General features: G+C 50.6%; 2 protein-coding genes across 2 annotated transcripts; both read left to right on the top strand.

Annotated features, from left to right (window-relative positions):
- Positions 1-3,445: 3,445 nt before the first annotated feature.
- Positions 3,446-3,757, top strand: LOC311121168 (histone H4; the record flags this gene model as incomplete). The annotated part of the gene is made up of 1 exon (XM_084195691.1): positions 3,446-3,757. One exon carries the CDS (start codon positions 3,446-3,448, stop codon positions 3,755-3,757), a length of 312 nt encoding a protein of 103 aa, XP_084051817.1.
- Positions 3,758-4,505: 748 nt separating this feature from the next.
- LOC311121166 (histone H2B-like) lies at positions 4,506-4,817 on the top strand (the record flags this gene model as incomplete). The annotated part of the gene is made up of 1 exon (XM_084195689.1): positions 4,506-4,817. A coding segment is annotated over one exon (312 nt), but the record flags the coding sequence as incomplete, so codon positions are not given.
- Between the last annotated feature and the right edge of the window lie 7,683 nt (positions 4,818-12,500).

The following is a 12,500-nucleotide window of genomic DNA, read 5'->3' as shown; positions in this document are numbered from 1 at the left end:
CAACCACCTAGCTCTCCAAAAGCGCAAAGTACCTTTCTATGACCGCAATACATTGAGTGGGTGTATACACAACTATTTCGACATTCTGTGCCCACATGAGGCCTTGCATGAACAACAACACCTACTTGGCCTCATTTGCCATAGCAGGCTAGCATTAGATGATACGTGCCTATAAGCTGTCACTCTTGACTTTGGCGACTATTATTGCGCGTAAAGGGCCGGCGGCGTCCTATTGCGCGCGCACCGGGAGTTTGAGTTTTGGAGAGGCCGGGCCTCCCGTCCAATGGCCAACGGAGGAGGCCTGCGAAACGGGCCAATCGGGGTGGTGGGGAGATGGTGTCCAATCAGCAGGCGCCACTGCCGGCTTTATAAACTTCACATAGGCATTTCGAGGCTATACTCCCGACTGTCAGAGCAGCGCCATGGCCAGAACCAAGCAAACCGCTCGCAAATCCACCGGTGGCAAAGCCCCCAGGAAGCAGCTCGCCACTAAGGCTGCTCGCAAGAGTGCCCCGGCCACCGGCGGTGTGAAGAAGCCTCACCGTTACAGGCCCGGCACCGTGGCTCTGAGAGAGATCCGTCGTTACCAGAAGTCCACTGAGCTACTCATCCGCAAGCTGCCCTTCCAGCGCCTGGTGCGAGAAATCGCCCAGGACTTCAAGACCGACCTGCGCTTCCAGAGCTCCGCCGTGATGGCCCTACAGGAGGCTAGCGAGGCTTACCTGGTCGGCCTGTTCGAGGACACCAACCTGTGCGCCATCCACGCCAAGCGGGTGACCATCATGCCCAAGGACATCCAGCTGGCCCGCCGTATTCGCGGAGAGCGCGCATAAATGAGGATGACCTGAACTCGAATATCCCCCAAAGGCTCTTTTAAGAGCCACCTCCATATTTCCATCAAAAAGGCACAATTGTTCCATGTATACACGCACCTCTACATTAGCCACCATGTATGTTGTTCACTAACACGTCTAAAAGCTACGTATTGCACCTTTTTAGTTGCCTGAAGTCTAGCTTCAATGTTTGTGTGTGTGTATATACACAACCATCTGGCATCATCCACTTCCTTTGAACTATATAGTAACACAGTAAAATGCTTTACAAAGGAGGGGAAAAAGAAACGAGTGATAATATAGGCCGAATAGTAACAAGAATTGTGTTCAGATGAATAATTGACACTATTAGTTGTGTGTAATAATAGCCTTGCATGCAGTCCAGAAAAAACATTGCATGCCAACTTACTTTGAAAGTCCCATGTTGCAGTGCTGCTGAGAGACTCATGCAGAGGCCCAAACTTTACAATGGAGCACGGAGGCCATCTTGTGGTTAAATGTGGGTACTGCACCTCATGGTGAGTCCCTTTCAGCATTTGCTCTTTAGGCCAGCGTTTCCCAAACGCGGTCCTGGGGTCCACAAGGGGTGCGCGTTTTGCGTTTTGCCCTAGCACTCCACAACTGATTCTAATACTCCCAGCTTGATGATGATGAGTTGATTATTTGAATCAGCTGTGTAGTGCTAGGGCAAAAACTCCCAAAATGTGGCCCGAGTTTGGGAAACCCTGCTTTAGGCTAATACTAGCCTATTAGGATGACTTGGTTCGATCGCTTTAATGGCAACTGCTGAACTCTGGTTTCACTAATTACTTGTCCCAGGTCACCATTATGAATCCAATAGCAAAACAAATGTTTCAAAATAGCTCAATAGTGAAAAAAGGCCAGGAAATGATGGGTTCTCAGCAATATTTCACCAACAACCAATCACTATTCACGCATAGACATTAGGATCATCAACAAATATTCCTAAGTCATACTACAAAAGGGTTGTAACGAAATGGATTTGTCTGTTCAATGCAAGTTCAACGTCAAAGAAAAAGTGCATCACCACAACAAACGTGTCTTTAGATACACTGTAAAAAATGACTTTGTGGAATGTACTCAAGCTATTACAGTCAACAAAAGCACACGTCATATTGTTGAGTAGATCTTTTTGCTTGTTTTTATGAGTAGATAAGCTTGAGTAAGTTGAGTTGATGTGGTCCAATACATTGAGTAAAGATGATAGAGACGTAAAAAGGATTATATTACGTTGATTCGACTCAAATAGACATTGTGTTATTTTACCTGAATGATTCATCCTATTATGTATTTAGACCAACTTACTTTGGATTCACTCAATCACATCCCTTAAGAGAAAAGGTATCCGGACACCGGGAATCCATTTATTTAAACATCAACGGTTTGCAAAACATCTGTTATTATGAGTTGACAAATTACGTAATTGCAATCAACACTGCAGGTAAATCATGATTGCTGCAGGTAGGCAACACCGTAGAAATAGGAACTACAACACTAACAACAAGTGACATTTACTCCTGATGTACTGACTGACCTGTTGCAACCTCTACAACCACTGTGCTTATTATTTGACCCTGCTGGTCATCTATGAACGTTTGAACATCTTGGAGAAAAATGTGTGAAACCACTGCCTATATGAGGAGCTGTCGTTGTTTGTTTTATTACCACATACTTATGGAAATTGCACCGGTTGAGAGATGATGGCTCTCTTGTGCCTACGGTGAAGGGTACTTCTGATCCAGCAGGTGGTGCTAAGATCCCTCCCTATATGACTTGAATGATGAGTTGATTTATTCCTTATAGCTCCTAATGATTTTAAGGCCAGTGTTGGCAAACATTACTTGTGCTCCAGCAGGTGGCCATGACATCCCTCCCTATATGACTTGACTGACCAGTTAGTTGATGGACTCCTTATAGCTCCTAAATTTAATGATTTTAAGGCCAGTGTTGGCAAACATGACTTCTGCTCCAGCAGGTGGCCATGAAATCCCCCCCTATATGACTTGACTGACCAGGTAGTTGATGGACTCCTTATAGCTCTTAATGATCTCAAGTGTCTGTGTTTTTATGTGGTTAGGAGTTTTGCTCACTGCGTGTCCCCCTTCCATTTCAGTGTTTCCCAACTCCAGCGGTAGAGTAGGCTACCCCCAACAGGACCCATTTTTCTTGTAGGCCTGGACAGCCACAGCTGATTGAACAACCTGTCACCTAAATTACCAAGTCCTCAATGAGTAGAATCAGGTGCAACAACAACAACAACAACAACAACAACAACAACAATATGAGGAGAGGGACACAGTGTACTAGCTGATCTCCCAGTTGTCACAGTTTGGCCTTGTGTTCCACATAGCCTATATCAGTATTTGAGTATGTTTCCCGCGCACGTTAGTTGCTTTCACGTCATCTTTGAAATCGCTCCTCCCTAGTCCCCTAGAACGAGCGCCCTCCCCTTTGCAACGCCTCCGAACATATAACAGAGGCGCGCTTTCTGTGCCGCCGGCCTCAATCAGGTCGACCAAACGCAGATAATAGCGCACCGCGCACCGGCGCTGAAATCATTCATTCACTTGAACTCAACTAGCGAACACACCATGTCCGGAAGAGGCAAAGGCGGCAAGGGACTCGGAAAAGGAGGCGCCAAGCGTCACCGCAAAGTTCTCCGCGATAACATCCAGGGAATCACCAAACCCGCTATCCGCCGTCTGGCTCGCCGCGGCGGCGTGAAGCGTATTTCCGGTCTGATCTACGAGGAGACCCGCGGTGTCCTGAAGGTGTTCCTGGAGAACGTGATCCGTGACGCAGTCACCTACACCGAGCACGCCAAGAGGAAGACCGTTACCGCCATGGACGTGGTCTACGCTCTGAAACGTCAGGGACGCACCCTGTACGGTTTCGGCGGTTAAACCCACTCTCTTCGGAACCTCAACACCCCGACTCGAACCCAAAGGCTCTTTTAAGAGCCACCCACATCCGCTTAAAATGGGCCCATTCCATGTAGTGTTATATATAACAACAAATGTTTAGTATGCAATTTAGTAAGAAAGTATGAGCCACTTCGAGTGGACAGGGAGTATTAATTAGAGGATTCTAATGTCCCGTCCACTTTTAGCGCACAGAGGGAGGCCTATATCTGACAGTGGCAAAGTGTAAGAACGTTATTATTTTGGGTCAAGCAATAGTGGAATTTGGACAACATAAAGCCACCACGAGTCGGTAGACGTGGCTCGAAAAGAGGGGGACAGCGCGCACACACACACACACACAGTCCAAAATGGGAGCCCTATGTCTGACGGTGCCAAAGTGGGCAATTCTATCACCAGCATTATTTGGCACAACAATCGTGCCATTTGGACACCTATTAAAGCCCCCCTTTTGAAACACACAATTCCCCATCGGTCACAGAGCATAGGCTATAGAGAGGAGGGAGGGAGGGAGGGAGGGAGGGAGGGAGGGAGGGAGGGAGGGAGGGAGGGAGCAAGCAAGCAGGGGAGTGTCTACGGCCGCTGACTTTGCTTAGCTTCCTCTTCATAAGACGGGTAAGCGCCCTTCACCCCCTCATTCGTTTCTGAGAAGCAACGAGACATCATCATGCCCGAGCCAGCAAAGTCAGCGCCCAAGAAGGGCTCCAAGAAAGCCGTCACCAAGACCGCAGGGAAGGGCGGCAAGAAGCGCAGAAAGTCCAGGAAGGAGAGTTACGCCATCTACGTGTACAAAGTCCTGAAGCAGGTCCACCCCGACACCGGCATCTCCTCCAAGGCCATGGGAATCATGAACTCCTTCGTGAACGACATCTTCGAGCGTATCGCCGGAGAGTCCTCTCGCCTGGCCCACTACAACAAGCGTTCTACCATCACCTCCAGGGAGATCCAGACCGCGGTGCGCCTGCTGCTCCCCGGTGAACTTGCCAAACACGCCGTGTCCGAGGGCACCAAGGCCGTAACCAAGTACACCAGCTCCAAGTAAACAGCGCATTTGGACTGCTCTACTAACCCAAAGGCTCTTTTAAGAGCCACCCACTCTGTCAGTAAAAAAAGCAATTCCATCGCCACCGAATGAATGCGTAGGTAGGCTGCGTTACATTGTATCATTGTTTAATGGGCGGCGCGCGCCGCCTCGGAGAGCGGCTACATTGTATCATTGTTTAATGGGCGGCGCGCGCCGGCTCAGAGAGCGGCTACATTGTATCATTTCCCCTGCCCGTTCCAGCGTAGGGGTTCTATATCGTGGAGCTCCGCCCCATAGGGGAGCTATGCTCCTAGTGGTTTACCCTCTGCCCTAAGGCAGATGCAGCCTGAAGCAAAATTATGCACACACCTACAGCCAATAGGAGTACAGGTGTCCCTATATAAGGAACCCCGTTCCCTCAATCTGCCTCCCATTATCTTCAGCGACTGGACTAGAATTGAAGAAGCCATAGAAGACTCAGGAAGATCTCGTCGTTGATATCCAGCCATCAACGTCTTCCTACAATGAGCACACCTAGCTTATCCAAGGTAAGCATTTAACAAAAGCTCTTTTCAGAGCTCAATGTCGCTGTTCCCCTTGGCGGCTGTCGACCCCCCCCGACACTGTTTCGTGGGTTGAGAGGCACAGCACGCCAGGGACAGCTTCATCAATCCCCCACTATGCGCCAGCTGCGCCCTCCTTTTTTGAAGGAGTGGAAGCAGCATTGGGCATTTTTAGGGAGGATATTCCTCTTGAGGATGTGCTATCAGTGTTAGTCTCAGCTGAGGCATCATCTGAGGGCACTGACTCAGGAGATGACAGGGCTATTGGGGAAGAAATGAATATTCTATTGGAACAATTCATTACACTGACCCAGATGTTTAACACCCCTTTTCCTTCGGGAAATTGTGAGGTCATTACATCCCTGGATGATGACGCCACAGCCTCTCTGTGCCTGAATTCTCAGGTCTCATTGAGTGGGCTGCTAAACAGCGGGAGATTAAGCTGCCCCCCATTCCCTCCAACCCGGAAGTGGATATGAGGAAGGGCGGCCGTTACTCTCGCTACAGCTTGGCGTCAGACGGCGGCCTCCAGCAGCAAGGGAGCGGGCCTCGCCCCCCCCCTGCAGCGCCAGAGGTGCCGGCGAGAGAGGTCATTAAAGCGTCATCCTGGCATCACCCGAAGGGCGGCCAGAAGAGACGCCGTTTATGACAGGCGAGGGGGAGAGAACGGAAGACGGCACAGCGCCTGCTGTGACCGAGCCCACTGTCCCCCCCCACTCTACCGTTGAGTGTATGGAGGAGAATGTTTTTTGTTGATGTGTGTAATAAAGAGTTGGCTCTACTTGACACTGTCAAGAAAGAGCCCCCTTTTCCATAATACATCCGAGAGCGTTCGACCTTCCTCACTCTCGCTCTCTCTCTTACCACTATGAGTGCAGCTCAGCCCACCATGGTGCGTTGCTGAATGCACACATAAGGCAGGTATATAAAAGGTATTAAGTGTACCTTATAGGACCTCACTTTACAGACTCCTAGGAGTGCCGTAGTGAGTGTCTCACATAGCAGGCTGCAGTCTCAGCCAGATAATGGCATGATGACGCGACCGCTATCCGGGACGGCGCTCTGTCTCAGGCTAACGCCTCAGTCAGTGCAGTTCAGACCCGTGCTGCGTTCACGGAGGGCCTGATTACTACGGTTACGGGCGTAACCACGTATCGGCGCCCCCGTTTCTCTCAGAACGCGCTGATAATAACCACATTGGGGGTGGCGCACTATCACAGACTAAGGTCTCTGTTAGTACGACCCAGACCCATGCTGCGTTCAAGAAGGGCCCGATTACCACGGTCACGAAGGTGCCCAGTGTATCGGCGCCCCCACCTTTTCCTGAACGCGCCCAGGCTCACCACACTGAGTGTAGTTCAGCCCACCAGGGGTGCAGAGCTGAACGCACACAGGAGGTGAAAGGAGGAATAATACCTAGACGCCGTCTTGGTTTATCTCAAAGAGAACTCACATTACAGACTCCAAGGAGTACTGTAGTGAGTGCCTCTCATAGCAGGCTGCAGTCTCAGTCAGGAGACATGATGACGCAGCCGCTAGTTGGGGATGGCGCACTATCGCAGACTAAGGTCTCGGTTAGTGCGATTCAGACCCATGCTGCGTTCACGGAGGGCCCGATTACCACGGTGACGAAGTTTCCCAGTGTATCGGCGCCCCCACTTCTTTCTGAACGCGCTAATACTCACCACACTGAGCGTAGTTCAGCCCACCAGAGGTGCAGAGCTGAACGCACACAGGAGGTGAAGGGAGGAAAGATACCAAGACACCGTCTTGGCTTATCTCAGGATACCTCACATTCAGCAGGCAGCTGTCTCTGTCCCAATGTGACATGAAGACGCAGCCGCTAGCCGGGAATGACGCCTTGCTGCAGGCTAATGCCTCAGTCAGCGCAGATCAGACCCGTGCGACGTTCACGGAGAGCGGGAATACCAGGGTTACAGGTATAACCAAGGTATGGACGCCTCCGAATTATTCTGAACGTGTCAATGCCCATGGCTATGAGCGCAGCTCACCACATATTGAGTGTGTCGTTGAACAGTCGCCTAAGACCAGTAAAGAGGCATTGTGGCACCACCGTGTGGTGTCAGTCAGAGATCACACCTTTCAGATTCTATTGAATTCTGTAAAGGATGAGTCTCATGTTAAGCGGCAGTCTCAGTCAGACAATGACATGATGACGCAATCGCTTTCCGGGCAGAGCGCTCTGTCTCAGGCCAGTACCTCAGACAGCGCAGTTCAGACCCGTGCTGCGTTCCTGGAGGGCAAGATTACTGGAGTTACGGTCGTAACCAACGTATCAAAGCCCCCGACTCACCCAGAACGAGCTGACGTATCCTCTCCCTTTCAAGGGGGGCCCGACTTGGGCTATTCCACCAACCCAGTGCTGGGGAATAGCGGCGGCGAGGGCCATAGAGGAATACAGGTCCTTCCTACTGGACGCACCACAGCTTCGTGCGCACCCGCTGTCTCTGCATTGCTGGCAGTGGCGTCGAAGCTGTACCCTCTCACGCTGGCTAGAACAGACGTTAGAGAAGGGTTATGCCCTCCAATTCCATCGGACCCCACCCCCGTTCAAGGGAGTGGTGGAAACGGTGATGAAAACGCCAGACAAAGTAGCCGCTCTGAGATCAGAGATTACGGAACTTTTGGCGAAGGAGGCGGTCACAGTAGTTCCCCGAGAGCAAAGGAACAAGGGGCTTTACTCGCCCTATTTCCTAGTGCCAAAAAAGACGGGGGGAGTGAGGCCGATTTTGGATTTACGCATTCTCAACGAGAGCATAACCAAACGGCCCTTCCGAATGCTGACGACAAAACGCCTACTGGAATGTGTTCAGAAGGGAGATTTTTGTACAAGCATAGACCTAAGGGACGCGTACTTTCATGTGCCGATACAATCGCGCCACAGAAAGTTTCTGCGGTTCGCCTTTCAAGGGGTGGCGTACGAGTTCACGAGGATGCCGTTTGGGTACGCCCTGGCACCTCGAACGTTTTCCAAATGTGTGGAGGCGGCATTGGAACCGCTGCGTCGTCAAGGGATAAGGCTATTAGCCTACCTAGACGACCTGCTGATTCTCGCCCCGTCAGCAGAGCTGGCGTTCACACACACGACACAGACAGTGATTCATCTCACGCGTCTGGGGTTTGCTGTGAATTGGAAAAAGAGCGCACCCTGGCCCAGTCATCAGATTGTCTACCTGGGACTACAGCTAGACACTGTAATGATGAGGGCGCGAATTTCGGACCCTCGAAGGGCAGCATTGTTACTAGCCCTGAGGAAGTGTCGTCCGAATCACACAGTAACGGCGCTATCGATCATGTCACTTTTGGGTCTCATGTCGGCAGCCCACTCTGTGGTCCCGCTAGGGCTTCTGCACATGCGCAAAGCACAGCGGTGGTTCGCCCAACTAAGACTAGACCCAGTGCGTCAACGTCATCGGTTGGTGGTGGTTCCTCTCTCGCTAAGAGCAGACCTGGACTATTGGCGGAACCCGTGCGTTCTCACGCACGGAGTCCCGATGGGCAAGGTGTCATCCTACATTCCAGTGTTTACAGATGCCTCTCTGACTGGATGGGGAGGGACATGTCAGTCTCAAGCGATAGGAGGTGCATGGCCTCAATCAGGTCGTCACATCAACCTCCTAGAGTTGGAAACGGTGCGACTGGTCTTGACCCACTTCGCGTCTACCCTTCGGGGTCGCGATGTGTTGGTCTGGTCAGACAACCGAACCACAGTAGCTCACATAAACCGCCAGGGAGGGGTCAGGTCTCCTGCCCTTCATCGGGCGGCAGTGGAATTGTGGCTGTGGGATCACAAGCACCTTCGCTCGTTGAGAGCAGCACACATTCCGGGCTACTTGAACGTAGGGGCAGACCTCATGTCAAGAGGGGGTCCTCGAGACGACGAGTGGTGTCTGCACCCGGACATTGTTCTACAGATTTGGGAACAATTCGGGAGAGCCGAGGTGGACCTGTTCGCGTCACGTGTGAACGCGCAGTGTCCCCTATGGTTCTCTCTGAGAAACCAGGACGAACCGCCATTGGGAAGAGACGCATTCGCGCACTACCTGTGGCCGAAAGTTCTCCTGTATGCATTCCCTCCGCTGTCTTGCATTCTCCCACTGCTAGCCAGGGTGAGGTCAGAGGAGCTGTCAGTGATACTGATAGCGCCCGATCGCCCGGGGGCTCCGTGGTTTGCAGAGATGAGTCAGATGTTGATTGCGCCACCCTGGCCAATTCCACATCAACGAGACGCGTTGACTCAGGCGGGAGGCTCGATAGGGCAATGGCCCATAATCGGCCAACCACTGAAGGCTTGGTTCCTGAATGGGACAGGTTAAAGCGCCGTGGGTTGTCTGATGCAGTGATCAGAACAATACAGGGCGCAAGAGCCGGTTCCACTTCTAGGGTGTATACCAGCAGATGGAACGTTTTCTCACGATGGTGTGATACACAGGACGTGGACCCCATGAGCTGTCAGGTAGAGAGTGTGCTCTCATTCCTACAGTCTATGTTTGATAAGCAGAAATCGCCCTCCACTATTCGAGTGTTTGCAGCGGCAATTTCAGCTGGTCATGAAGGTTTTAACGGAAAAAGTGTTTTCAGTCACCCTTTAGTGAAACGTTTCCTATTGGGAACGCAACGGCTTAGGCCAAGACCTAGAGCTACGCTGCCCAAGTGGGATTTGGCATTGGTTCTCGAAGCGCTATGTAAGTCGCCGTTCGAGCCATTGAATCAAATACCCCTCAAGATGCTGTCTATCAAGACGGCGCTGTTGCTCACCTTGACTACTGCTAAACGAGTCAGCGATTTGTGTGCACTGTCGACGAGACCCGACTGCCTTGCCATTAATGGCGATTTGAGCAGAGCGGTGTTACGTCCTAACCCGGCATTTGTGCCGAAGGTTATTAACAGTGCATATAGATCGCAGATCGTGGAATTGTGGGCTCTTCATCCCCCTCCCCATGGGGAGAGGAGTGAGGAAAAGCTTCACTGTCTGTGCCCAGTACGCGCTTTGGCGTGTTACGTTAGGCGCACAGCGGCGGTTAGGTCATCGCCTCAGCTGTTTGTGTGTCACGGTGCGGCTGCATTGGGTAGACCACTTTCAAAACAGCGTTTGTCTCATTGGCTTTGTGAAGGCATTGAGACGGCGTACGAGGCGGCGGGGCAACAACCGCCTCAGGGTATTAGAGCGCACTCCACTCGTGGAGTAGCAGCTTCTACTGCTCTTTTCAGAGGAACAGAGGTAGAGGATATTTGTAGAGCAGCGTCATGGTCGACACCGTCTCCTTTTATCCGTTTCTATCTGTTGGATATGTCTTCTAACTCTTTGGCTCGGTCTGTACTCAGCGTGGCTGAAGGGAGATCATGAGCAGAATAGAGAAAGAAAGCAGGATTGTGAATAAGTTCATAAGTCCGCTTTTATTAGAAGTAACATATTATGGACATGTTTTCTAACTCTTTTGTTCGATCGAATTTCAGCAGAGCTGAAAGGCGTTCTTGAGCTAGAAAAGGAGGACAGAGCAGGACCTTGGACAGGTTCCAATCAGGTCCGCTCTGGTTAGGAAGACTTATGTCAAGAATAAGCCTTTTAAACTCCAATCTCGATTGCACTCAGCACAGCTGAAGGGGAATCTTGAGGTAGAGGAGGGAGAAGCAGGATGATAGACTGGTCTCTATCAGGTCCGCTTCGGATGAAGAGCATATTCTGTGGCATGTCTCCTGGCTGACAGTGTCAGCATATAGAAACATGTATTGAGTGGACAGAATGTGAGGTCATCTATCTGAGGTTCAGTTTAGTATGACTGGTATATTTTGTTCCATAGAATATTGAGGCACGGCTATCTGCTAGTCAGATTAGCACGGCGTCTATTCTATTGATCTGCCCAATAGCCATTGACATTGTCATTGAGCTAGATGGGGCGGGTCTATAACCGATGACGCGGTATATTGTGACGCCCTGATGGGTTTTTAGTCGCAGTACTGCGGGAATTGGTTGCAGCCATTGCTGGGCTTGACCTTTTCATTTTTTAATGGGAAGTGTTAGGCTCGGCAGGGAGTACATTTTGGAGCGTTTCGCTCCGCCTTAAACCACTAGGAGCATAGCTCCCCTATGGGGCGGAGCTCCACGATATAGAACGATTAGTTACCGGAGTGTAACTCCAGTTCTATGAGTGGAGCGGAGCCCCATAGGACTTAAGGCCCTACCGACCCTCTCTAGTCTCGCTGAAGATAATATCTCGGGAGGCAGATTGAGGGAACGGGGTTCCTTATATAGGGACACCTGTACTCCTATTGGCTGTAGGTGTGTGCATAATTTTGCTTCAGGCTGCATCTGCCTTAGGGCAGAGGGTAAACCACTAGGAGCATAGCTCCCCTATGGGGCTCCGCTCCACTCATAGAACTGGAGTTACACTCCGGTAACTAATCGTTTAGCGCGCCTTTTTTGGTGTCTTTGCGCGCTGAATAGTAACCCATGTTTGTCGGGCTCTATTCCAGGTGAAGGCAATGTAAAATGGCACCATTTGACAAAGGGTGTAAATAAATAAATCAAAAAGGCAGTCTGTTGGGTTTGATTGGAAATAAATTCCCTTTATCGTCTAATGAGCAGATAGTCATTTTGAGTTGACTTCCTGAATCGGTAGGACACGGATGGAGTGAATGGATGCTCCATCATTGGACTATACCCTAATGATGTGAACGAGAATGATGATGGCAAGAATAAAAAGGTGGTGAATAATATGAATGTATATTTTTTATATATATATATATATATATATATGAACGTAGCCCTTTTGGCCTACAGGTCATTTCCGGTCAAGGTCACATCATCCATATAGTCCCCTGTAGCTCAGTTGGTAGAGCACAGCGCTTGCAACGCCAGGGTTGCGGGTTCGTTTCCCACGGGGGGCCAGTATGAAAATGTACGCACTCACTTACCTGTAAGTGGCTCTGGATAAGAGCGTCTGCTACATGACTCAAAATGTCCACGTAGTGTATTTTCCTTCCTACTACACTCACGAGGCAACAGGATAAAAGGCAGTGGCTTCCACGTGACAAAGTGGGGATATGAATGTGTCTGTAGGCCAAGTCACAGTATAACACAGTGAAGGAGTTAGTGAGTGTGATAGTCGTTGGAGCA

The sequence above is a fragment of the Coregonus lavaretus genome, assembly GCF_964263955.1.
Source record: "Coregonus lavaretus genome assembly, contig: HAP1_SCAFFOLD_5429, whole genome shotgun sequence".
Classification (NCBI taxonomy): domain Eukaryota; kingdom Metazoa; phylum Chordata; class Actinopteri; order Salmoniformes; family Salmonidae; genus Coregonus; species Coregonus lavaretus.
Note: the sequence above shows the minus strand (reverse complement) of the source record. Positions and strands in the feature narration are given on the sequence as shown.